We start from the raw sequence: 27,648 nt of genomic DNA, 5'->3' as shown, positions 1-27,648 counted from the left end.
ATCTTTGAAGTGATTTATAAGGAAAGAGGGTAATGATGTTCACCTTGACTCTCATTTTGACCTTTATGAGAGATTAACTGGTTATCTCCCTTGGGTCTGTGCTTGGACTCTTCCAAGGAGGACGGTATACAATGTGTCCAATATTAACCCTAACTTGGATTCACTCTGTGCCTTCCCGAGCAAGAACGTAATTTTACTTTGTTTCATTTTCTTAAACCACAACACAGGAAATTTATATCTAGAAGGACTGGCTCTTGGGCAAGCAATTTGTCTGAGAAGTTTTTATTGAGCTGAGTCAAGATGAATCAGACCATGAAATTTCAATGTTTACAGCTGAAAATAACAATTGCATGATTAGAGGGATGAAAGGAGTAGGTGAGGCAACTTGTTGATGCGTGGAGATTATTAGATGTTGGAGTTGGCAGTCAAGGATATCAGGGAATATCTATCCCTGCGTGCATGCATGCTAAGTTGCTTCAGCTGTGTCTGATTCTTTGCTACCATATGGACTCCTCTCCCGCCAGGCTCCTCTGTCCATGGGCTTCTCCGGACAAGAATACTGGAGTGGGTTGCCATGCCCTCCTCCAGGGGATCTTCCCTACCCAGGGATAGAACCTGTGTCCCTTACATCTCCTCCTTTGAGAGGCAGGTTCTTTACCACTAGTGCCAACTGGGAAGCCCATCTCTATCCCTAACAGTCCTTAAAAGTCATATATTGAATTGGCCAGAAAGTCTGTTTTTTTCTATAACATCTTATGGACTTTGGGAAAGTTGGTCTACCATTCTATGCCTAAGCTTTCTCATTTGTAAAATGGGAAAAAATTAAGGACCTATTTTCATAAGCAGTCATGAGAATTCAATGATATAATAAATCTAAAGTACTGAAATGAGATAATGAGTATGAAATCTGGCTCATTGTGATCATTAATAAATGTTGGCCATCCATCTAGTGTATACCATCCAGTAATTGTGGTAAATATCATGCGACTCTGGAATAAAAAGCATAAGATATTGCTTCCCTTTTGTTAGAGTGATTCAATTAAAAAAATTATAGTCATTTCCTCAATGGTTTATCTTATTCCCAAGAACCACAATAAAGCACCTTTGACTTCAGAAGAGTCCAGAGGAGTCCAAGATTAAATGTTTCTCCATCTGAAAGTTTCATAATGGTCTGTCTTGTACTGAATTCCTAATGCTTTCTCCTATTACTAAAAGGATCATCAGCATAAGAAATAAGCATTTTTGTAATGCTGTAATAAAACACAGTTTAGGTTGCACAAAATTGTGTAGTTTGAGAGCATTTTCTCATACATTGTCTAATTTGCTTTCAACAGAATTCTAGTGGGGCTGGCTTTACTTTTGTGCACAAGAAATCAGAGAAATTAATGACCAACCGAGGATTACGGAATTGCCAGATGGCATGCTGGGACTCAGACTTTGGTTTTCTTACTTCAACTTCCATGTCATTGCATGACCTTTGATCTCCTGGCCTGGAAAAGGCTGGATTAACAGAGCATGTGGGGGATCTTCTATGGGTGGATGGCATCTTGGCCATGGGGTTGCTTATTTCTTACTGGGGCCATAGACCAACATTTGTAGTGTTCTGTATATCATCTCAAAGAGTCAGACATGACTTAGTGACTGAACAACAACAACTATATTGGTCTATAGTTGTTTTAATTTTTTTTTTTCAATTTCTCTTTTATTTATTTATTTATTTTTTCCAGTGGGTTTTGTCATACATTGATATGAATCAGCCATAGATTTACACGTATTCCCCATCCCGATCCCCCCTCCCACCTCCCTCTCCACCCGATTCCTCTGGGTCTTCCCAGTGCACCAGGCCTGAGCACTTGTCTCATGCATCCCACCTGGCCTGGTGATCTGTTTCACCATAGATAATATACATGCTGTTCTTTCGAAACATCCCACCCTCACCTTCTCCCACAGAGTTCAAAAGTCTGTTCTGTACTTCTGTGTCTCTTTTTCTGTTTTGCATATAGGGTTACCGTTACCATCTTTCTAAATTCCATATATATGTGTTAGTATGCTGTAATGTTCTTTATCTTTCTGGCTTACTTCATTCTGTATAATGGGCTCCAGTTTCATCCATCTCATTAGAACTGATTCAAATGAATTCTTTTTAATGTCGGAGTAATATCCCATGGTGTATATGTACCACAGCTTCCTTATCCATTCATCTGCTGATGGGCATCTAGGTTGCTTCCATGACCTGGCTATTATAAACAGATGGCTAACAAACACATGAAAAGATGCTCAACATCACTCGTTATCAGAGAAATGCAAATCAAAACCACAATGAGGTACCATTACATGCCAGTCAGGATGGCTGCTATCCAAAAGTCTACAAGCAATAAATGCTGGAGAGGGTGTGGAGAAAAGGGAACCCTCTTACACTGTTGGTGGGAATGCAAACTAGTACAGCCACTATGGAAAACAGTGTGGAGATTTCTTAAAAAACTGGAAATAGAACTGCCATATGACCCAGCAATCCCACTTCTGGGCATACACACTGAGGAAACCAGATCTGAAAGAGACACGTGCATCCCGATGTTCATTGCAGCACTGTTTTAATTTTTGAAATGAAATTACTGTATTCATTTCATCCCTGGAAAGTTCACAGAAAAACACCACCAAAACAACTAAATGTGAAAAAACAGTTACTTCTTTTATTCCCCCTCTGTAATTGTTGTTCAGTTTCTAAGTCATGTCTGACTTTGCAACCCCATTGACTGCAGCATGCCAAGCTTCGCTGTCCTTAACTATCTCCCGCAGTTTGCTCAAATTCATGTCCATCGAGTCAGTGGTGCCATCTAACCATCTCATTCTCTGTCATCCTCTTCTCCTTTTGCCTTCAATCTTTCCCAGCATCAGGGTCTTTTCTAATGAGTGGATGCCTTGCATCAGGTGGCCAAAGTATTGGAGTTTAAGCTTCAGCTTTTCAGTGACCATTCAGGATTGACTGGCTTGATCTCCTTGCAGTCCAAGCGACTCTCAAGAGTCTTCTCCAGCACTGCAATTTGAAAGCATCAATTTTTCATTGCTCAAACTTCTTTGTGGTCCAACTGTCACATCCATACATGACTACTGGAAAAACCATAGCTTTAACTACACAGACCTTTGTCAGCAAAGTGATGTCTGTGATTTTTAACATGCTCTCAAGGTTTGTCATACCTTTTCTTCCAAGGAGCAAGCGACTTAATTTCATAGCTGCAGTCATCACCTGTAGTGCTTTTGGAGGTCAAGAAAATAAAATTTGTCACTGCCACTTTTCCTCCTTCTATTTGCCATGAAATGATGGGACCAGAAGCAACAATCTTAGTTTTCTGAATGTTGGGTTTTAAGCCAACTTTTTTCACCCTCATCAAAAGGCTCTTTAGTTTCTCTTTGCTTTTTGCTATCAAAGTGGTATCATCTGTATATCTGAGGTTGTTGATGTTTCTCCAGGCAATTTTGATTCCAGCTTGTGATTCATCCGGGCCAGGATTTCACATAATGTATTCTGCACATAAGTTAAAGAAACAGGGTGACAATATACATACAGCCTTGTCTTACTTCTTTCTCAAACTGGAACCACTGTTGTTCCATGTCTGGTTCTACCTGTTGTTTCTTAACCTGTATACAGGTTTCCTAGGAGACAGGTAAGGTGGTCTGGTAGTCCCATCTCTTTAAGAATGTTCTATAGTTTGTTATGATCCACACAGTCAAAAGCTTTAGCATAGTCAGTGAAGCAGAAGTAGATGTATTTCTGGAATTCCCTTGCTTCTCTATGATCCAACAGATGTGGCAATTTGATCTCTGGTTCCTCTGCCTTTTCTAAATCCAGCCTGAACATCTGGAAGTTCTCAGTTCATGTGCTGCTGAAGCCAAGTTTGAAGGATTTTGAGCATAACCTTGCTAACCTGTGAAACAAGTGCAATTGTGTAGTAGTTTGAACATTCTTTGGCATTGTCCTTGTTTGGGATTGGAATGAAAACTGACCTTTTCCAGTCCTGAGATTACTGCTGAGTTTTCCAGATTTGCTGACATATTAAATGCAGCACTTTAACAGCATCATCTTACAATTTTAAGTAGCTCGGTTGGAATTCCATCACTTCTATTAGCTTTGTTCATAGTAATGCTTTCAAAGGCCCACTTGACTTGACACTCCAGGAGTCTGGCTCTAGGTGAGTGACCACACCATTGTGATTATCCTGGTCATTAAGACCTTTTTTTAAAAAATATTTCTTCTGTGTATTCTTGTCATCTCTTCTTAATCTCTGTTAGGTCCTTACTGTTTCTGTTCTCTATTGTGCCCATCCTTGCATGAAATGTTCCCTTGATATCTCCAATTTTCTTGAGGAGATCTCAGCTCCTTAGGACATCTTAATATACTACCTAGTATACAATTTCTGCTCAAAAAATGTTTCTGAGTTAATAATTGACTGACAATGAAAATGCATTAGAACCAGAAAACAGAGGACACATCAGATGAACCATCTCCAATCAAGTTGTCATATTTGATGTACAAAGCTAGTGTAACTTAAAAGATATTATAGCTTTCACAAAGTATCTTGTTAATTACTTTCTTAAGAAATTTATTTTTCTTAAGATAATGGCAGACTCAAATATATGCTTACGACATGAGGCATTTGTCATATTCTATTTTGGATAATTTTCTCTTGAATAACTCAGTTTTGTCCCCATTTTACTGGTATATAGCACATTTTATACCTGAATGACAATGATGCAAACTTTTATATACTTTTCTTGGTGATCCGTCTTTTATTCAGTAGAAGGATGGTGATTAGTTTACCACAGAAGCTAAATAACTCTCCTGAGGGTACCACTTTTAACTAGTTTGATTTGTGATATTATATTATAAGAGTAAGTGAGATAAACTTCAAGCAATAATAAATCAGGTGACTCCTTTTCAGTAGCCAGCAATCAAATTTCAAAGCTCAAAGTATGAAAACTTTGTGTTCACTCATCATTTATATAAGGTAGTCTAATAAAAAGACACAATATTGACTCCTAGAATGAACCACCCTTTGTGTAATTATATACGACTATAAAAGTGGGTGCAACCTATGGACTGTGTGAGAAAAGGAACAACTCTTTACCTGGGTAACATCAGGTACAAGACGTCAATTTCCATGAATAAAGGTAAGCATGATTTTTATTCACTATCTTGTAACTTTAAGATTTTAAATGTCCTAACATTTCAGATGTTAGGTGAGTCAAGTTTTCTGATATAAGAAATTAACATAATGATAATACTTATTATATACTTCAAAGGCTAGTTTGTGTTTCAACTCTAAGGAATGTAAGTTCTCATTTTATATTTGATGTTATTTAGTTTCAATCTGGCCTAGTTCCCATCATGAATTGGATGAAAAAAAACTTTATTTTTACATATGATTTTATTCAAATTGTTTGAGCTATGATTGTCCAGAATTACTGAGAAGCTTAATTAAGACTTGGAAATCTAAAAAGATTTTCTCTTTACAGACTGGGAAATTGAATGTATTCTTAAAACAATAAAACAATAATATTTCTATATACTGAAAATACATTGAACTACAGATATTATTTGCGTTAACTGCTTAAAATAAATTCAATAAGATATTTTCATATATTGGTTTAAAATATCCTTGTGCTTAAAAGCTTCCATATATAATAAAGTTATTAAGGTAAATAGCAGAGGTGCTTTCTATTGCATTTTTACTGCCCCAGTCAACAATGACCTTGGTATAAATGAATTAAGTGTATAGCAGGTAAAGTTGTACCACAGAGGCTTTTCATAATCAGCAGGGAGTTTCAACTGTACTTTCAAATCCTATAGAGTAATACTGCTAATATGAGATATCTACCATAATCTCCTTCATGGGCCGATATCATGGAAACGTATTTTAAATTTTGACTGTTGCTTCAGGTTAAATAGTTAGAAATAAAAATTCAGAACATGAAGATTAACCCACCATCTGATTAAGCTTTATAGAATACAGTTTACAGGAATAGAATACAAGTAAAATAAATTTATATAACTTACTTTATTCTAAAATTTGAATTACTATTTGCCATGTCACAATTGATTCTTAGCAAGGTTTTCTTCTGGTCTGGGGGCCAACTTAATTAGGTTTTTTAAATACTCACCTTTGAAATAACCTTATCAGATTCGCACTTTTATTAATTGCACTAATAATCTCTCTAGACCACAGTTGTCAAGGGCCCTGGAATGGGGCTGGTTTGGATGATCTGTGTCTATCAGTTGGTCTTCTGGGAGGTAGAGAGGGAAGAATCTGCTTCAGGCTTCTCTCAATCAAAGCTCATGGGCAGTCTCTGATTCCTGATAGAAAAGAGTATCTCACAGGCGTCCACAGTAATATGCGTATGGTGTGTGCATGTCTGTGTGTCTGTGTGCTTGGGCATGTATGTGTGGCTCAGACAGTAAACAATCTGCCCACAGTGCCGGAGGCCTGGGTTTGATCTCTGGGGAGGGAAGATCCCCTGGAGAAGGGAATGGCAACCTACTCCAGTATTCTTGCCTGGAGAATTCTACGGACAGATGAGCCTGGCGAGCTATAGTCCACGGGGTTGCAAAGAGTGAGACATAACTGAGCGACTAACATACACACATATGTGTATAACATCTATATATCTGTGTTAAGCAGAATTTTCTGTTTGGGACTTTGCTATCACCAAACTAATGACATGGCCTAGTGAGAAGTAGGATTTATTAAATATTAGTTTCTCCCCTTCCTCCCAAACCCAGTCCTTTTCTAATGTAACTTAATTATTTCAAGATGCACTATACAAAAAAAAAAAAAAAAAAAAAAGAACATTTCCACACAAGTTGGCAGACACAGGATAAAATTTCTTAAATTACAGAGAAAATAAGAGAAAGTGATTGAATTAAGATAGTTGTCTGAGACACATCTACTTTCTTTCCCATCTGAAAATGTGAAATAATAAAATATTTTTTTAATAAAGATAAATCCAAATGAAAGCAGGAAAAACAAAACAAAACAATGCATGCAACCAAAGGTTTAGAAATAGGATTCTGGAAAGATGGGAGGTCAAAACTACATCATGAAATTTTATAGAGCTGAGAGAAAACTCAGTGATCACACCAACGGTCATAAACTTGGAAGAGTGGGAGCTTTCAAACAGTAGAGAAATTTCTCTTTCTTTATGAAAAAAGTGATAGAGGAGGAGACAGAAAGAGCTTTGATGACATTCAGTCCCAGATCAGTCTGTCTTACACTAGTACACTACATTAACACAGGCTTTTTAGTTCTATGAACCAATCAATTCCACTATTGGTTAAGCTAGTTTTGGTTGTGTTTTTCTGTTATCTGCCATGAAAAGATACCTAACATTGTAGATACAAAAGAAGATAATGAATAACATGGAAGACGATTTCCCAGAGCAAAGAAAATCATTAGATTAGAAGCACCACAGAGTTCAGAACAAGGCAAAATAGAAATGCTCAATGAGTTACATATTGGTGATGTTTTGTAACAGAATAAGGTGAAAATCCTAAAACATTCCAGATAGAAAAATAAAACAAATTAACAAGAAATGAATGATAAACAGATTGATATAAGATACTTTATCTGTAAAAATGAATGATGAAAAAGAAAAATAAAGTCTTCAAATTTCTCAGAGAAAATGACTTTGAAATAGTTTTATATCTATTAAAACTATCATCCAAGAGGAAGCCAAAATAAGGAAAGTTTTAGACATGTAAGGCCTAGAATTTTGTATCACCAATTTCTCTTCAACAAATTCTTCTTCTCTAGAAGAATCCCTTGTATATGGAATCCAGGAAAAATTCACATGACTCTGAGAAAGGAATTATAAGGATTGTGAGAAACAGTAATATAAAAAATAATGATAAAATTTACAGTTATCTAAATACTTTTATAAAGCTTAATTTTTTAAAATCTGAAACTAAAACCCTGGATATATTAATATGGGTTATAGGGATAGTCAACAAGAAAGAAATGTAAGCTGTTGTATTGTAAATGGGAAGATATAGACAAGCATTAACTTTTGAGATTGACAAAAATCTTAAGTGAGGAACAACAATAAAATATTTTGATTATTTCCCATCAGAGACAATGGAGGTCAATGTAATAACATTTAAAGTGCTTAAAAAAATCTGTTGAATAAAAGTTATACATCTAGCAAAATTATCCATTAATAATTTTTTTCAAGCAGAACAGCCTTACAAGAAATTCTAAAGGAAGTTCTTCAGATAGAAAGGAAATGATACCAGACTATTATGCAAATCTACTGGAAGAAATGAAGAGCACTGAATACGGTAAATATTTTAACACTTTTATTTTGAAGTATATAATATACATAGATATAGTATGTACCCATAAATGTATTACAAATAATAATAATAGTATAAAGATGGGAGAGGAAATGGAGGTGTATTGGAAAAAAGTTGATATAGCTTACTGGAATTAAATAAGTACTAATCTGAAGTAGACAGTGATAAGTTTTGAACATTGTTATCACTACACAAAGAAAATAACTTACTAAAAAATCTACCAAAGAATAAAAATAGTTTGCTAAAAGAATTGTTGAACACAAAAGAAGTCAGTAAAAGAGGAATAGAGTAGAAGAGAAAGATATGAGACATAGAAAACACATATCAAAACAGCAGTACCATAGAAACAATTACAGTTAATTTCAAGGGTTAAACATTGTAATTAAAAAACATTCTGGAGTTAGATGAAAGAGCAAGATTTAACTTGACACAATGTATTAGAAATACTTTAAAGATACATAAAGGATACAAAAAAGGTCTACCATGTAAACAATAAATACAGGTGACCTGGAATAGCTATCTCAGACAAAATAGACTTTAACACAAAAAATATTACTAAAGACAAAGAAAGAAATTTCATAATAATAAAAGGGGAAATGTAACAGAATAGCAATAATTACAAATATGCATACATTTAAGAACACACAGCTACCCAAAAAGAAGTAAATCCTGAACAAAATGGAAAGAATAAATCAACAATTAACAGTTATAACTGGGGGCTTCCTAGGTGGTCCAGTGGTAAAGGATCTGCCTGCCAATGCAGGAGATATGGGTTCAATCCCTGGGTTGGGAAGGTCCCCTGGTGGAGAAAATGGGAACCCACTTCAGTATTCTTGCCTGGAAAATTCCATGGACAGAGGAGACTGGTGGGCTACATACAGCCCATAGGGTTGCAGAGTTGGACATCACTGAGCACTCAGGCATACACACAGTTATAACTGGAGATTTTAATACTCTTTTCTCAGCAACTGATAGAAGAATAGACAAAAAATTCACTAAGAATATGGAAGACATGAACAATGCTATAAACCAAACGGACTTTAAAACATGCAAAAATGTTACCAAAAGAAAGAGAATACGCATTCTTTTGAAGTATACATGAAACAGTTTCTAGGAGAGACCACATGACATCCATAAAACAAGTCTCAGTGACTTCACATTTGAATTTAGATGCACTGAAATCATACAAAGTATTTCTCTGACCACAACCGGATTGTCAGAAACAACAGAAAGAAATCTGGGAAAACCCCAAATACTTGGAAATTAAACACACATTTTCAAAAAATAACTTGTGAATTAAAGAAGAAGCCACAAATGTAAACACAACAAATCATGGAATTTATGGGATGCAACTAAAACAATGCTTAGAAAGTATCTTGTAGCTTTAAATGCTTATATTAGAAAGATCTAAAATCAACCGCCTCTAGGTTACATATTGAGGAAGTAAAGAAAGATCAAGTCAAATCCAAAGCTACCAGAAAGAAAAACAAATTGAAGAGAAAAATCGTTGAAAACAGTGAAACCAAAGGTAGCAAAACTATAGAGAAAAATCAATACAATTAATAAGTTTCTTCTTTGAAAAGATAAAAAAATATTGATAAACTATTTCTGAGAAGAGACAGATGACACTAATTACCAAAATCAGGAAGGAAAGAGGGGACACTACAAGAATTAAAAGGATTGTAAGGGAATTTTACGAACAACTTTACAGCAAGAAATAGGCAAGTTAGATAGACAAATTTCTGAAGAGAAACAAATCACCAAAGTTTACTCAAGCAAAAATATAAAATTTAAAAAATCTATAAAATAAAAGTGAATTGGTCATTAAATATATTCCCAGAAAGAAAATTAAAAGCCCTCGTGGGCTACAGTCCATGGGGTCGCAAAGAATCGGATACATACAACTGAGCAACTACGCACAGCACAGCAATAAAATTCTTAAGGATACATTTAACAATAATCGTGCATGATCTGTACATGGAAAACTATAAAATACTGCTGACACAAATCAAGAAAGACCTAAATAAATGGATAAAAATACCACATTTATGGATTAGAAGACAATGTTAAGGTGACACATCTCACCAAACTGATCTATAGACTCAATGCAATTCCTATCAAAATCTCAGCAAGCTTTTCCATGAAATTGATGAGCTGATCCTAAATTTATAGTGCAAAGGACTTAGAATAGCCAAAACAATTTAGAGAAAAAGAAAATAAAATTTGGGGGACTTACAACATCTGAGTTCAAGTTTACCATGAAGCTATGAAATCAAAACTGTATGGTATTGACTTAAACACAAATATATCTATCAATGGAAAAGAACAGGAAGTCCAGAAACAAGTCCCTATACTTATGGTCAATTGATTTTTGACAGTAGTCCAAGGTTAAACTGATGAAGAAAATACAGATTTTTTTTAGCAAATGGTAACAACTGAATATCCACATGAAATAAAAAGAAACATTGGACTCTTGCAGCACACACAAAAATTAACTCAAAGTGAATCTTTGTAAAAGCTAAAATCATAAACCTGCTGGAAGAAAACATTGAAGAGAACCTTATGATTTTAGCAGACAAAAATTTATACATATGACACACAGTGCACAATCCATAAAATGAACAAATCAAATTTTTATCAAAATATAAAAGTTTTGCTTTTTAACAGACAGCATTATGAAAATAAAAAGAAGCCACAAGGTCTAAGAGAATATTTGCAAATCACTTGCTTAATAGAAGTCTTAGATGTAAAGGCTTCTTGGATATAAAGACTTCTATTAAGTAAGAAGTCGTTCTTAGAATAAAGAACTTCAGTTCAGTTCAGTTGTTCTGTCACATCTGACGCTTTGTGACCCTATAAATTGTAGCATGCCAGGCTTCCCTGTCCATCACTAAATCCCAGAGCTTACTCAAACTCATGTCCATAGAGTCAGTGTTGCCATTCAACCACCTTATCCTCTCTTGTCCCCTTCTCCTCCTGCCTTCAATTTTTTCCAGCATCAGGGTTTTTCCAGTGAGTCAGGTCTTTCCATCAGGTGGCCAAAGTACTGGAGCTTCAGCTTCAGCAACAGGATCAGTCCTGCCAATGAATATTCAGGACTGATTTCCTTTAGGATTGACTGGTTTGATCTCCTTGCAGTCCAAGGGACTCTCAAGAGTGTTCTCCAACACCACAGTTCAGAAGCATCAATTCTTCGGTGCTCAGCTTTCTTCATAGTCCAACTCTCACATCCATACATGACTACTTGAAAAACCATAGCTTTGACTAGACGGACCTTCGTCAGCAAAGTAATGTCTCTGCTTTTTAATATGCTGTCTAGCTTGGTAATACCTTTTCTTCCAAGGAGCAAGTATCTTTTAATTTCATGGCTACAGTTACCATCCACAGTGATTTTGAAGCCCCCAAAATAAAGTCTGTCACTGTTTCCATTGTTTCCCCATCTATTTGCCATGAAGTGATGGGCCATTTAGAACTGGACACGGAACAACAGACTGGTTCCAAATAGGGAAAGGAGTACGTCAAGGCTGTATATTGTCACCCTGCTTATTTAACTTATATGCAGAGTACATCATGCGAAATGCTGGGCTGGTGAAGCACAAGCTGGAATCAAGATTGCTGGGAGAAAAATCAATAACCTCAGATATGCAGATGACACCACCGTTATGGCAGAAAGTGAAGAAGAACTAAAGAGCCTCTTGATGAAAGTGAAAGAAGAGAGTGAAAAAGTTGGCTTGAAACTCAACATTCAGAAAACTAAGATCATGGCATCCGGTCCCATCAACTTCATGGCAAATAGATGGGGAAACAATGGAAACAGTGACAGACTTTATTTTTCTGGGCTCCAAAATCACTGCAGATGGTGATTGCAGTCATGAAATTAAAACGCTTGCTCCTTGGAAGAAAAGTTATGACCAACCTAGACAGCATATTAAAAAGCAGAGACATTACTTTGCTGACGAAGGTCTGTCTAGTCAAAGCTGTGGTTTTTCCAGTCGTCATGTATGGATGCGAGAGTTGGACTATAAAGAAAGCTGAGTGCTGAAGAATTGATGCTTTTGAACTGTGGTATTAGAGAAGACTCTTTTTTTAAAAATAATTAATTTTTTATTGAAGGATAATTGCTTTACATAATTTTGCTGTTTTCTGTCAAACCTCAACATGAATCAGCCATAGGTATACATGGAGAAGACCCTTGAGAGTCCCTTGGACTGCAAGGAGATCCAACCAGTCTATTCTAAAGGAAATCAGTCCCAAATATTCATTGGAAAGACTAATGCTGAAGCTGAAACCCCAAAACTTTGATCACCTGATGCAAAGAACTGATTCATCTGAAAAGACCCTGATGCTGGGCAAGATTGAAGGCAGGAGGAGAAGGGACCGACAGAGGATGAGATGGTTGGATGGCATCACCGACTCAATGGACATGAGTTTGAGTGAACTCCAGGAGTTGGTGATGGACAGAGAGGCCTGGTGTGCTGCAGTCCATGGGGTCCTAAAGAGTCAGACACAACTGCGTGACTGAACTGAATTGAACTGATGGGACCAGATGCCATGATCTTAGTTTTCTGAATGTTGAGTTTTAAGCCAACATTTTCACTCTCCTCTTTCACTTTCATCAAGAGGCTCTTTAGTTCTTCTTTGCTTTCTGCCATAAGGGTGGTGTCATCTGCATATCTGAGGTTACTGATATTTCTCCCAGCAATCTTGATTCCAGCTTGTGCTTCATCCAGCCCAGCATTTCACATGATGTACTCTGCATATAAGTTAAATAAGCAGGGTGACAATATACAGCCTTGATGTACTCCTTTCCAAATTTGTAGCCAGTCTGTTGTTCCATGTCCAGTTCTAATTGTTGCTTTTTGACATGCATACAGATTTCTCAGGAGGCAGATAAGGTGGTCTGGATTCCCATCTCTTGAAGAATTTTCTATAGTTTTTTGTGATTCACACAGTCAAGGGCTTTGGCATAGTCAATAAAGGAGAAGTAGATGTTTTTCTGGAACTCTCTTGCTTTTTCTATGATCCAATACATGTTGGCATTTAACCATTAATAAGGAACACTGATGGGAATGAGAGGTCTTGGAAGAACACTGCTTGAAAAGTGCCTGAAATGCTAAGTCCAGCCAAAGATAAAAGGAAAAATTAAATAATATTTCAATCTCTTTGTTTTCATAAGCAGAAAGCGGGGGGGGGGGGGGGGAGAACGTCAAATCTGTTAACACTAGCCATCTTCAATTTTCAGTGTTAAAAAACTAGAGGACAAATTAAAAGAATATTTAATTCTTTGCTTTGGGGGATAAAAATGGGGCATAGGGACAAGAATGCAAAAGGTATCCTTCAAGACAGATGCTGAGCTGGCAGCTAAAGCCAGTGACTATTACAAAGGGGCAATGTTGGCCTCCTATGACCCTCCTGCCAGCACCCCCAGTGATGCTGGAGTTCCCTGGGTCCAGATTCCTCTCTGAGGCCAACACAACCAACTGATGCTTACCACCACGACATGCTCTCTGCCAGGCTTCCAAAATGACCCCTGAAAACCCCTGAAACACCTTCCTCTTAGTTCTCTTTTTGCCTTAGTGACCCCTTTCAGCTAAGAATTAGTAGAAAAGCAACTGATCAATGTAATTGATAATCACAAATAAAAAGTTTTAATATTCCTATGAGGCATCTGCTTTTAAAATGCCAGGCAGACTGCAATGACTCAAGATTATTCTCTTTTCCCCCTGTTCCTCTAATTCTTTCCTTTACTGGTATCCCAAATACATTCCCTGCTTCAGCTAAATGATAATAAGGTATGCAGCTGACCCCCGGTTCTGCACTCCCTGGACACTGATGCTGCTGGGAAACTGTCTTTCAAAAGTCCACATCTGTGGGTCAATGACCAGTGATAACTACTTCAATAATATCCTTCCAAGGAATTCCATTCAAAGGGTGGACTTGATGGCAACCTGCCATCACGACTGGAAGATTTTGGGGGAATCTTTCCGTAGAACCTTTCCATAGTTCCACAGTATCATCATGCTACCTTCAGTTCAGTTCAGTTACTCAGCCATTTCCGACTCTTTGCGACCCCATGGACTGCAGCACACCAGGCCTTCCTGTCCTTCACCAACTACTGGAGCTTACTCAAACTCATGTCCATTGAGTCGGTGATGCCATCCAACCATCTCATCCTCTGTCGGCCCCTTCTCCTCCTGCCTTCAATACTTCCCAGCATCAGGGTCTTTTCCAATGAGTCAGTTCTTCACATCAGGTGGCCAAAGAACTTGAGCTTCAGCCTCAGCATCAGTCCTTCCAATGAATATTCAGGACTGATTTCCTTTAGGATTGACTAATTGGATCTCCTTGCAGTCCAAGGGACTCTCAAGAGTCTTCTCCAACACCACAGTTCAAAAGCATCAATTCTTCGGCACTCAGCTTTCTTTATAGTCCAACTCTCACATCCATACATGATTAATGGAAAAACCATAGCTTTGACTAGATGGACCTTTGTTGGCAAAGTAATGTCTCTGCTTTTTAATATGATTTCTAGGTTGGTCATAGCTTTTCTTCCAAGGAGCAAGCATCTTTTAATTTCATGGCTGCAGTCACCATCTGCAGTGATTTTGGAGCCCCCCAAAATAAAGTCTGTCACTGTTTCCATTGTTTCCCCATCTATTTGCCATGAAGTTGATGGGACCAGATGCCATGATCTTGGTTTTTTGAATGTTGAGTTTCAAGCCAACTTTTTCACTCTCTTCTTTCACTTTCATCAAGAGACTCTTTAGTTCTTTGCTTTTTGCCATAACGGTGGTGTCATCTGCACATCTGAGATTATTGATTTTTCTCCCAGCAATCTTGACTCCAGCTTGTGCTTCATCCAGCCCAGCATTTCGCATGATGTACTCTGCATATAAGTTCATTAAGCTGGGTGACAACATACGGCCTTGAAGTACTCCTTTCCCAATTTGGAAGCAGTCTGTTGTTCCATGTCCAATTCTAATTGTTCCTTCATGACCTGCATACAGATTTCTCAGGAGGCAGGTCAGGTGGTCTGGTATTCCCATCTCTTGAAGAATTTTCCACAGTTTGTTGTGATCCACATAGTCAAAGGCTTTGGCATAGTCAATAAAACAGAAGTAGATGTTTTTCTGAAACTCTTGCTTTTTTGATGATCCAACGGATGTTGGCAATTTGATCTCTGGTTCCTTTGCCTTTTCTAAATCCAGCTTGAACATCTGGAAGTTCACGGTTCATGTACTGTTGAAGCCTGGCTTGGAGAATTTTGAGCATTACTTTGCTAGCGTGTGAGATGAGTGCAATTGTGCGGTAGCTTGAGCATTCTTTGGCATTGCCTTACCTACCCTTAAATGCTCCCCAATGTAGCCTGCATGGCAAGCAGTCCACAAACCTTTATTTAGTACCTGCTCTCTGTCAGGTCTTGGGTCCACAGGGTTCTTAGATTAGTTTCTGAAGATTACAGGTGACTATGATAATCCAGAGTGTTTAAAAGAGCACGCGTGCTCAGTCATGTCTGACTTTTTGGGAACCTGTGCCTGCCAGGCTCCTCTGTCCATGGAATTTTCCAGGCAAGAATACTGGAGCAGGTTGCCATTCCCTACTCCAGGGGATCTTCTGAACCCAGGGATCAAACTCCTCTCTCTTGTGTCTCCTGTATTGGCAGGCAGATTCTTTACCACTGTGCCACCTGAGAAGCTCCCCAACTGCCAAAAGAGTGTCAGTTAAATTCAAGACTGTGCAGAGTAATTTGCTTTGGAAGGAAGTTTTTTCTTTCTAAACTTGTGGCAGAAACATAGTGGCAACATGTGGCAAACGTAGTTTCAGTGGCTATATTATTTGTAGGTAGATGTAAAACTAACCTCTCTCACAGAGAGTAGACGCCTTCCACTCCACAATTACACCAGCTCTGTTTATTAATAAACTCAGCACTGGCCCATGAAGATAAGCCTTTCAAACAGTGCTGAGGGTAAACAAGTGGACACTAGTCATCATGATTTCTCCTATAATCTAACAGTCATTTTATTAGCCCTGCTGAAACACCAGTCCCTGAGGGGATTAGTATTGTTATGCACAGGAAATGGGGTCAGAGGTTCAAAGTGACTTCTAATCCCTCAAGCCACTGCTAGAATTTAATCACTCCCCCTTTCTTCCCTAGTAGCTCAGCTGGTAAAGAATCTGCCTGCAATCCAAGAGACAGGGTTCGATCCCTGTGTTGAAAACATCCCCTGGAGAAGGAAATGGTCACCCACTCCAGTACTCTTGCCTGGAGAATTCCATGGACAGAGGAGCCTGTCAGGCTAGTCCATTAGATCACAAAGAACTGGACAGGACTGTGTGACCAACTTTTACTTTCTTTTCTTTTAGAAAGATAAGTTTTTCTAAAAACCTCTCCAGCTCAGAGAGACTTCTACAATGACGCAGACACAGGAAGCTGAAACCTGGTGGCTCTTAGCTGGGAAAACAAATAAACCTATTCATTTATTTTTAAAATTTGGTTGTGCCATATGGTGTATGATATCTTAGTACCCCCACCCACGATCAAACACAGGGCGCTAGCATTGGAAGCACAGAGTCTTAACCACTGAACTTCCAGGGAAGTCTCGCAATAAACTTTTTTTTCACTGTGTTGAAATAGGATTTATTTGAAATTGTTTTTTTTAAAAAGAACAAAACAAAAAAATGTTAAGTTTGGCTTTCAGCACATATCCAGGTCACTGTAATGGCCTTCAGAAATATTAAAATCTTAAACATCAATGAACACTCCAAGTCTTCCTTAAACATAATATGACGTTCCACAGTCTAGTACTCTTGAAGGCAAAGTTGTGTCAGATCTCACAATCTTGACATTTTGTAGTGTTTACAATTTAAGAGGTCAATGAAACATTCCCCCCAAAACCTGCCGTAAACATCATCATTACTTCAAAACTGTATGTAATACTACGTGCCAGGAAGAGAGAGAATACAGAGGTCTGTCAATTCTGCATTGCATAGAAATAAAACTCTACTAAAATAAAACTCTAAAAAACTAAAAGCCTTTCATTAAAAAATGTAACAACTTTCTGCTGAAGCCAGGACTGATCTCAAAATCGGAAGCCTTAGAACACAATCCCTCAAATTCTAGGGTATTCTTTTGATTTACACCCATTTTACATGAGTTGATTGTTCCATTTAAGAATGGTCTGAGTATTGTGATTTTCTTCTTTTTTTAAATAAATATATAAATAAAAATATTTAAATAATAAAAAAATAAACATCTTCCCAGTGTAACCAGTCACTCACTCTCTTGTCATTCTCTCCCCTGTGCGTCCCCCTGCTCACCCCTTCCTTTCTCTCTGATTGCAGGAAGGGACGGGAGCTCTCAGGGTTTTTATTATGAGTCTAGATTCGGTGGAGACACTCTGACCTGACACCTAGACTCAGGGGTGCGCTGCTGCAGCCGGGACGGGCCAGTAGCGCTTACCGCCCGGGGAAACACGTGGCGCGGCCTCCCCCTGGCCGCGCGTGGACACGATGGCGTGTCCCCACCCCTCCATGCGTGCCTCCTGCTTCCTGCCTTACAAGTAGCCTGAGCCGGGCAACTCCGGCCAGAAGTCCTCCCGGCCTCACGCAGAGCAAATCTCTTTCCTCCCGGGGACTGCCGGGTGCGGAAGAGCTCGGAGCTCCGGCGCGGACCCCAGCGGCGCGCGCGCCCTCAGCGCCAGGCCGCGCCCCGGCAGCGCCCGGCGCCGGCTCACCCCGCCTGTCTCGCCCTAGGTGCCCGCGCCCGTGGGGAGCCGCCGCCGCAGGTGGCGTCCGGGGTGTGGTCAATGAGGCGAAGCCTGAGGAAGATGCTGCGCCCCGGAGAGAAGAAGGAGCCCCGGGACTTCGTCTGCCTGGGCGTGGAGGACCACAAGGACAACAGCAATGACTTCAAGGTACCCGGGCGGGCGCGCTCGGAAGTCTGGGCGCGGGTCGGCTCTTCCTAACTTTACCCTCCTCGACTCGAAGTCTCCTAGCGGGCAGCCCCGGCATGGGAGGACCCGGCCAGGTGACAGCTGTCTCCTTCGGGGTGTGCGTGACCTTCTCGGGAAGTGGGAAGCTCCGGGAGCCGCGTTCTTAAAAGGCGCCCGCCGGCTGCTGCCGGCTTTGACCCTTCTGTTCGCTCGCTTGTTCACCCTTCTCTGGCTTGTGGTGGGCAGCTGCCGCGTGGGGAGACCTAGCCCCAAAGTACCGCTGGCATTTGGCCGCAACTGCCTGGTTCCAAAATCGGAACGAGTTTTGGAGCTCGTGCTGTTCTCCTTTTCATAGATTTTATTTAGAACCAAAGAGCTAGCTGGCTGAATCTGGCGGTCGGAGAGCTAGCTACTCAAGAAGTGTTTGGGGTTCAGAAGCACGCTTGTCTCGCGGAGGGAAATGCAAGCAGAACCTAACAGTGAGGTGTTGCAGGGATTGGGAGGACGGGTGGGCGGACTCCTCCAGGGGCTGGGGCAGTCAGTCAGAAGGGACTTTGGGGGAGGAGACACTTCGAAGCGGAGTAGGTGGTCTTCCGGAGGTCCCAAGGGCTAGGACGGGGCTTCTGTTTCTTCTGCTGTTCCCAAAGTCGCTCTGACCAAAAGGCTGCACCAGTTCAGGTTGCTGGCTGATGGCGCTGAGGGCGGAGGCTGTCGGATGCTCAGAACACTCAAGCTGGATGCCTCATGTTGTCAGTAGGAGGAAACATCTCTTTTTAAACGTTAAAAGAATTAAAAGCTCTCTCCAACGCTACCACAAATCTCTTTGCATGGTGAAATCATTTACACTTTGATTTGCTCATGGAATATATTTTAGAATACTTCCAAATCAGCCGCTGGAGATGTATCTCATTTTTCTTAGCATCTTTATAATATCTCCTTGTATGAATGTGTCATGCTTTACCAGACCAGCACGTGTGTGTTTGTTTTGTTTTGCTATTATACACGTGATTGAGTGTCTGTGGGTGTAGATATGGCTTCCTCTGTCTACAGTACCTTAATGAGTATGTTAAAGGCCTAGTAGGATCAAAAGTCACCTATGGGCTTAATTTTGGTAGAAATCGCCAAGTTGCTCTCTAAATAGGTTAGGTGAATAGACAGTGTTTTTAATTCTGCATGTGAGTCAGGCATGCAAGAAAATTAATTAAAACCACAAACCAGGCCTCCCAAGGTGAGTTTATCTGCGCATCCATATTAAATACTTTAAATACTCCTTAATATTAGTATAATAACTATGGTCTTTTAGCTTAATAAAAAGAACTGAAATTATAAGTGAATGTCAAACACTAGGATAGTGTCTTTGGAGTTAACATTAAGGGACTGGAAGAAATTTTTAAATTTTTAAAATCACACCAAATGTACTTTCTTTACTTATCAGTGTGGTCTTTGTTTTCTGGAGATAATTGGTGAAGGAATTCTGCAAGACAGTGTCTAACTTTCTTTATGTTTTTATTTGTCTTTGTTTAGTTTTCTTGCCTAAGTCCAGCAGAAGCATTTATGTTATCTAAGGCTTTTGAAAACCACAGTCAAGCTTGTAGATTGAGGGATTTATATATTTTATTTTGTTACCTGACTTTAAATCATCCTATAGAAATCTCAGCAGTGAGACTAATTACAAATCAATACATGTAGCACTCTGGAGAGTTCTGAACTCTAAGGATTTCCTTATTAAGAAGACATGGTGTACAACATTTTCTCCAGCATGCGCACACAATACCTCAGGAATCCTGAAAAAAAATCAAAGGATGGCAGAAAACTTACAAGATCAGAAATGTGGAATATGAATCATCTGACTGATGCTTTTGATCTTTTCCAATGACTTTCTTTCAAGGGAGTTAATACTTTAGCATTTGGTCTTAATTTCTCATTGTCATGGGCTTCCCTGGTGGCTTAGATGGTAATGAATCCACCTGCAATGCAGGAGACCTGGGTTCAGTCCTTGAGTCAGGAAGATCCTCTGGAGGAGGGAATGGCTAACCACTCAGTATTCTTGCCTGGAGAATTCCATGGACAGAGGAGCCTGGCAGGCTACAGTTCATGGGGGGTTGCTTAGAGTTGGGCATGACTGAGTGACTAACACTTACCTTACTTACTTCTCATATTTATAATCTCCCATTTGTTAAAATCTCTCATTGTAATAATTTCCTTCCTTTTTGTCCTATATTGCTTATATGTATTTCATTAAAACAACCTAAAACAGGTGTATTTGATACCTCCAGTTTAAAGGACTCAGAATTAGCTTCTTTAAACATGATAGGAGAACTAACCAATCAGTCCTAAAGGAAATCAACTCTGAATATTCATTGGAATATTGAATAATCATTGGTGCTGAAGCTGAAGCTCCAATACTCTGGCCACCTAATGCGAAGAGCCAACTCACTGGAAAAGATCCTGATGCTGGGAAAGACTGAGGGCAGGAGGAGAAGGGGGAGGCAGAGGATAAGATGGTTAAGAGACTGTCACCTACTCAATGGACATGAATTTGAGCAAACTCTGAGAGACCGTGAAGGACAGGGAAGCCTGTCATGCTGCAGTTCATGTGGGTTGCAAAGATTCAGACACAACTTAGCGACTGAACAATAACAACAAACGTGATCTAGTCTGTTACATTCTGTATCTAGTCACAGAGTTCAGAATCTGAAAGAATCTGAAGTGACCCTGTGACAGTAGAAAACTATATTGACTGAATATGTAATAACTTGTCTAGATGACATCCTTGACTTTCAGTACTTTCTTTGAAGAAATCTCTTTGAAGCCTAGGTAACATGCTGTGAACTAAATTCAGACAGCACATCTGATGAGTTTGTATAAAATATTTAGATGCTTTTTTTATCATTGTGAACTCAAGCAGTACCTCATGAGCCTCTGAACCCAGTCCTGGCTGTCAAAGAGTATGTAATTGGATTTGTGTTGACAGCACATCACTGAGTAGACCTGTAAATTGCTCTTTTTGATACAGTGGGGTAGATGATAGAATTCCTTTATTATTACTGGAAGAACATATCAATTTCAAGTGCTCTAATACTTCCTAATGGAGTCAGGTAAACACTTCCTTTGATGGGGTGAGACAGTTGAAAAAGAGCCTACTTCTGTGAAGAGCTCATTTTAAATTTATTACTGAATATGTATAAATTTTGAAAATTTCATACCTTGTGAGAATGAATCAAAAGCAGAATATCAACACCTCGAAATTTCACAAGAAAGAGATATACTGTCATCCATGATAAGTCATCTTTAGTGCAGTTACAATAAAGAATATAAAGAGCATGAAGAAAACAAATCTTAGAGAAAAGTTAGATATTCTAGAAAGTTCTTACTTCTCCCCTGACATCAGTGGACATTAATGTCTGTTTGGAATCATACTTTTCCAGGCCAGTGACAACTGCCAACTATGCCCAAAACTTATGGAACTTGTCCTGCAAAGTTTATTCTTATGATCTGGAAACTTACTCTATCACACATTTTCTCTATCACAACTTCAGTCTCCACTGTATGTTGGATTTTTGGCATTCATAAGTCAGACAAAATCTGTATTCCATATACCTTCCGTTCAAATACTAACTTTGTTCCTTACTGTGTGCCTTTGGGCAAACAATGTAACCTCTCAGTGTCTTGATCTCAGGTTTTAAGTAAGTACATAGGCAGTGGAAACAGTGAGAGACTTTATTTTTTTGGGCTCCACAATCCCTGCAGATGGTGACTGCAGCCATGAAATTAAAAGACACTTGTTCCTTGGAAGAAAAGCCATGACCAACCTTGATAGGATATTAAAAATCAGAGATATTACTTTGCCAACAAAGGTCCATCTAGTCAAAGCTATGGTTTTTCCAGTAGTCATGTATGGATGTGAGAGTTGGACTATAAAGAAAGCTGACTGCCAAAGAATTGATGCTTTCGAACTGTGGTGTTGGAGAAGATTCCTGAGAGTCCCTTGGACTGCAAGATCAAACCAGTCTATCCTAAAGGAAATCAGTCCTGAATATTCATTGGAAGGACTGATGCTGAGGCTGAAGCTCAAGTTCTTTGGCCACCTGATGTGAAGAACTGACTCATTGGAAAAGACCCTGATGTTGGGAAAGATTGAAGGCAGGAGGAGAAGGGGACGACAGAGGATGAGATGGTTGGATGGCATCACCAACTTGATGGACATGAGTTTGAGCAAGCTCTGGGAGTTGGTGATGGACAGGGAAGCCTGGCATGCTGCTGTCCATGGGGTCGCAGAGTTGGACACGATTGAGCAACTGAACTGAACTGAACTGAACTAAATGCTAGCCCTTCCTGCCTGCAGAGAACCAGGAGGCACTGCACCTGACCTGACTTGGCCTGGCGCAGAATCCCAGTGGTCAAAAGAGGAGGGGGGGATTGTTCATTCCCAGAGGAGAGTGGGCAGCTGTTCTAGATAACTGACCAAGAGACTTACATGACCATCCTTCAATATGATTCTAGCTCCATTACCTAGGAACACATTGGACAGGAATTGACTATTAGCAGGAAGGCCAAAGAAAGGACAGTAATTTAGCTTCTACTCTTACTCCTTGCATTCACAAAAATCTTTTCTCATCAAATGAGAATCCCTTATGCTGTGGTTTCAGTACATTTTTCACCTGGCAGAGACAATGCCTCTATGTTTTCACTCTACTTATTTTCTTCTCAACTCGCATCTATTACATTTACTTCCAAACTCTTCTCAAGGCCTTTATTTCTTTAGCATATACAGGTTTGGGATCAGAAAATCAAATTATTTATTTAATGTGCTTATCAGTGTGAAAGCATTTGTAGACCTGGGTTCGATCCTTGGCTCAGGAAGATCTCCTGGAGAAGGGAATGGTTACCCACTCCAGTGTTCATGCCTGGAGAATTCCATTGATAGAGGAGGTCGGTGGACTACAGTCCAGGGAGTCTCAAAGAGTCACACGTGACTGAGTGACTAACACTTTCACTTTCTTTCTATATGTCTAAGAATCGGCTAGCCACTTAAGGAGACACAGGTTCAGTTCCTAGGTTCAGAAGATCTCCTGGAGTAGGAAATGGCTACCCACTCCAGTATTCTTGCCTGGAAAAACCCATGGACAGAGGAGCCATGCGGGCTACAGTCCATAGGGTCGCAATGAGTCAAACACAACTGATATGCATGCTCTGGGTCATGCTCTATATGTCTAAGCATTTTATGTTCTTCAGAAAAAAAATATTTACTTTATCATAAGCACAGGAACTAGTTTGGATGATAACTTTTTTTAATGATGAACTTGTACTAATAAGTTTTACATATGCTTATTTAAGGTAACAATTTTCTATATACTTCTAGGTGGTGTTCGAGGGAAACAAATGCGGTTTACAAAACTTTGTGAAGAAACAAAAGAGATTAAAAAAATATGATGATGTGAATGCCTCCCCTTTGCACCATGCTGCAGAAGAAGGTCAAGTGGAGCTGATGGAGATGATTGTCAATGAATCCTCCTGTGAAGGTAACAGAACTTTACAGCTAGTGCTATGTATTCCATCATCCCATTAAACTCATTTGGAAAGAGTGGACTGAAGCGATTCTGGAGCGTCGATTAGTTCCAGATTATAAAGGGCCTGAATGTCTCACTCAGGAATGTGGTCTTCCCTCCAGCCAGTGCCCTTCAATCTTTTCCACTGAAATACTGCAGAGGACGGTGCAGGGATCTGGGACAGCCCACTGCCAGTGCAGATTTTCTTTGCAATTGCATGATAGATCATAAAAATTCACTTATATTTCATATATTCTTATATACTGTTTCCACTGAGGTCATCACATACTTAAATTGCTTGCTTGCTGTGTGCGCATGCTAAGTCACTTCAGTTGTGTCTGTCTCTTTGGGACCCTATGGACTATAGACCACCAGGCTCCTCTGTCCATGGGATTCTTCAGGCAAGAATACTGGAATGGTTAGCCATTTCCTTCTCCAGGGGATTTTCCCAACCCAGGGATTGAACGTGCATCTCTTATGTCTCCTGCATTGGCAGGTGGGTTCTTTACCACTAGTGCCACCCGTATCGTGGGATAAAATTGACACCCCAAGATGTCACATCCTCCCCAGCCTCGTGCCCCCATCCTTCTCTGAGAAACTCAGCTGTAGTTGATAAGGAAGAGGGATGCCACAGAGATTTAAGCAGTGAGGTGGTGTAATGAGACCATTATTATTGAAGGTAAGATGAAGGTCAGTTAAAAAGCTATTTTAGTAGTAAAGAGAAATTGAGCATCCACTAGGGTTTTGAGATTGGAATAAGGAGAAAGGGAGGGATTCAGGGGCTGTTTCACATGTAGAGTGGGAAGTGCTTGATAAAGATTGAATGTAAGGAGTAAGTTATGAAAAGGTGGACTGATGTTGACATTCTTAATTTAAGACTTAGGTTAATAGTCTAGCCATCTGGAACAGAAGGCTTATAAGAAAGGAGAAGAAAAGTGAGTGTGAGGAGATAATTTAAATATGGTCATACTGAGGTTAAAAGGCCCAGGGGACATCCACTTGAAAATTTCTAGTAGACTTGTAGCCTAATAGCTTGTATCTAGTAGACCAAAAATATAGAAGGAAAGGGTCACACCACAGGGCCAGTATTGCATAGGAAGTAGCTCAAATTGTGTAAATGTGTGAAAATCCTTTAGAAGACCATGGAATTGCCAGTGAAAGTGGCTAAGGGTAAAACACCAACGTTCAGGGTCAGAGGGCAGAGGAAAAGCCAGAAAAACGATGGTGAAGACAGTGATGCACAAGAGATTGATGGCACATGAGCCAAGGGAGAGAGTAGTTAGAAGGATCAGGTATCACAAAGAGATCACACAGAAAGAAGACACAATAACCTTGACATTAGAAGGCCTCCCGACCTCTGTAAAAGTGATTTCTGAAAAGCAATGGAGGTAAAAGCCAAATTCAAGTTATTTAATTGATGAGTGGGAGTTTGTAAGTTTTGGCCGCGGTTTCATGAGGTTTGGTGCTAAATAAAATGCTGAGTGTGGTGCTTTGTCTTGTTCAGACAGAATGGTCAAGGGATGTGTGTGAGTATGTGAGAGAGAGAGAGAGAGTATGTGGGGGGGTGGGGCGCGGGGGGGGGGTTGTTGAGAATGAGCCACTGGAGTGACTGAGAGAAGATAGTGGGGAGATAAATGTTAAAAAGGAGAGAAATGAGAAATATGGCTGCAGCCTGATTCCAGGCATTGTAGGTGGTCCTTAAGTCATATTTATGAATGAGCTCTTTTCCCTTCTCTTCAGATATGAAAATATACTACCACCAATTAAAATGGTTAATAAAGCAGACAGTTGTGTTTATTTTAGAGCAGATATAAAGTAAATCCCGCGGTGTCAAAGGGCATGCTGATCACAGGGTAAATAATACGACGATATATTATAGAAATATGTGGAAACCATGTATGGCATCAAGGTGCACAAGCTCTAATTCCAGTCTTGTGTTTGTTAGTGGTGCATCTTTTTTCTCATTAACATTTTTTTGAACCATTGCTAAACGCCAAACACTCCACTAAGATCTTTAAGGACATGATTTGATATCCTTCTCCTAAGAATATTGCAAGGTGTACCTGTTTCGCTCCCTCCTTTTCTTCCTCCCCCTCCCCTTTCCTTCCTTCCACCAAATTTGAATATGAGAAAACTGAGATTCAAAGAGCTAAGTCAGCTTACAGAGCTCCTTACTAAAAAAAAAAAAAAAAAAAAAAAAAAAAAAAGAGCTCCTTACTGGCTGCATAATGTTGGCAGGATTTTGAACCTCTCTAGTCCTCATCTTTCTGAAAAATGGTCATGGGCCCTTGTGAGCTATTGGGGGGCTGGATGAAATAATGGTTGCGTGGAACTTAGAGTTGCCTGGTGTAGAGTTGTTACAATGCTTTGCAACAAATCCCCAAATTCATGGCACAGATAAAAGCATGTAGCAATAGAAAGACCTATTTCCTATGGATCCTACAGATTGACAGCTAACTCATTTGACAAAGTCAGTGCCATCACTGACATGCATCCCCAAAGGTGTCTGTTAGATGTTTTTGAGAACTGAAGCTATCTTTTTATTTCTCCTAAAGAAGGTGAAGCCTCTACCATGGCACTTGGCACCGAGCTTTGCAGTAAATAGGCATGCAGTAGGTGCCGAGTACAATCCAAGCAACGTCTCACCTGTATTTTGGTGTCTTTTTCTAGTACTGAATGTGATGGATGATTATGGAAATACCCCGCTGCACTGGGCCGCAGGAAAAAACCAGGTGGAAAGCGTTAAGTTTCTTCTTAGCAAAGGAGCCAACCCAAACCTCCGAAACTGCAGCATGATGGCCCCGCTGCATGTGGCTGTGCAGGGCGCGTACAACGACGTGATGAAGGTGAGCTTGCTGGCGGCTTCCAAGGTACTGAGCATCATAGCATAGGCCGGGCCTCATGTCCAGCTATGTCTGCCTCGTCCAAAAGGCCAACCTCAGCTGACAGGGCCAACAACATGTGATGATTTTAAAGTTGGCTTTTCTTCTGACCAAAACCATCTCCATAGTGATCGTGATGATGATGGTGTGAAGAATAATAACCACTGTCTCATTTTCTTGATTAGTTCTTATGTATCAGCTACCAGCCTTTTTCTGTGTTTAGGAGCCTTCTGTGTTTTCGGTTTGTAAATCCTCATTTTAAAAAATCTATAAAGAAGACCATAATTATCCCCGTTTCATAGCTGAGGAAACTGAGGTAGAGAGAGAATTAAATAACTTGTTTGGTTAGTGCCTAAAGTTAGGAGGAGAAAGCGAAAGTTAGGAAATTTGTCTTCATTTTTGTGTTTCTCAAGTCAGGGTTTTACTGCTTTTACCTGGCTGATCTAATGCTTCAAAGAAAGGAGGTGACCAATGCCTCGGTGAAGAGAGGAAATATAATTGGGATTTATTGTTTTTGTGAGAGTCAGTGGATCCACAGGCCTTAGTGGATGGCATGTCTTAGCAGAAGACATAATAATACTATGGGGAAATTTCTTAATATTTTTTTAAGAGAGTGAATTGGGTAAAATAGAGGAAGCCTTGAGAAATGCAGTTTACAAATGAATTATATTCTAGAAATTCATTTCTGAGGTAGGTAATTTGGACCTTGCAGTGAATTTTCCTGTAGGAGAAATGTTGCGAAGGACGACATGGCTGTTGTGTCAGAGTTTCAGCTGCGATCACAGAACACCACAGACCCAGTGGCTTAAACAACAACTGTCTCTCACAGCTGTGGAGGGTGGGTTGTCCGAGACTGAGGCAGTGGCAGATTTGGTGTCTGGTGAGGGCCTGATTCCTGGTTCATATGTGGCCTTTGTCTCTCTGTGTCTTCATGTTGAGGA

The 27,648-nt window shown here is 39.7% G+C and overlaps 1 protein-coding gene across 1 annotated transcript in view; it reads left to right on the top strand.

Moving 5' to 3' along the window:
- The first annotated feature begins 5,127 nt into the window (after positions 1-5,127).
- TRPA1 (transient receptor potential cation channel subfamily A member 1) overlaps positions 5,128-27,648 on the top strand; it is a 67,915-nt gene continuing 45,394 nt past the window's right edge. Inside the window, exons 1-5 of the mRNA XM_043879915.1 lie at positions 5,128-5,166; positions 8,227-8,329; positions 18,098-18,258; positions 23,639-23,798; positions 26,496-26,671. Coding sequence (XP_043735850.1) covers positions 8,275-8,329; positions 18,098-18,258; positions 23,639-23,798; positions 26,496-26,671 — 552 coding nt within the window. The 5' untranslated portion in view covers positions 5,128-5,166; positions 8,227-8,274. The remainder of the gene's footprint in view (positions 5,167-8,226; positions 8,330-18,097; positions 18,259-23,638; positions 23,799-26,495; positions 26,672-27,648) is intronic.

Source organism: Cervus elaphus, chromosome 21 (genome assembly GCF_910594005.1).
Source record: "Cervus elaphus chromosome 21, mCerEla1.1, whole genome shotgun sequence".
Classification (NCBI taxonomy): Eukaryota; Metazoa; Chordata; class Mammalia; order Artiodactyla; family Cervidae; genus Cervus; species Cervus elaphus.
The sequence above is the reverse complement of the archived record's forward strand: the minus strand, read 5'-3'. Positions and strand labels throughout refer to the sequence as shown.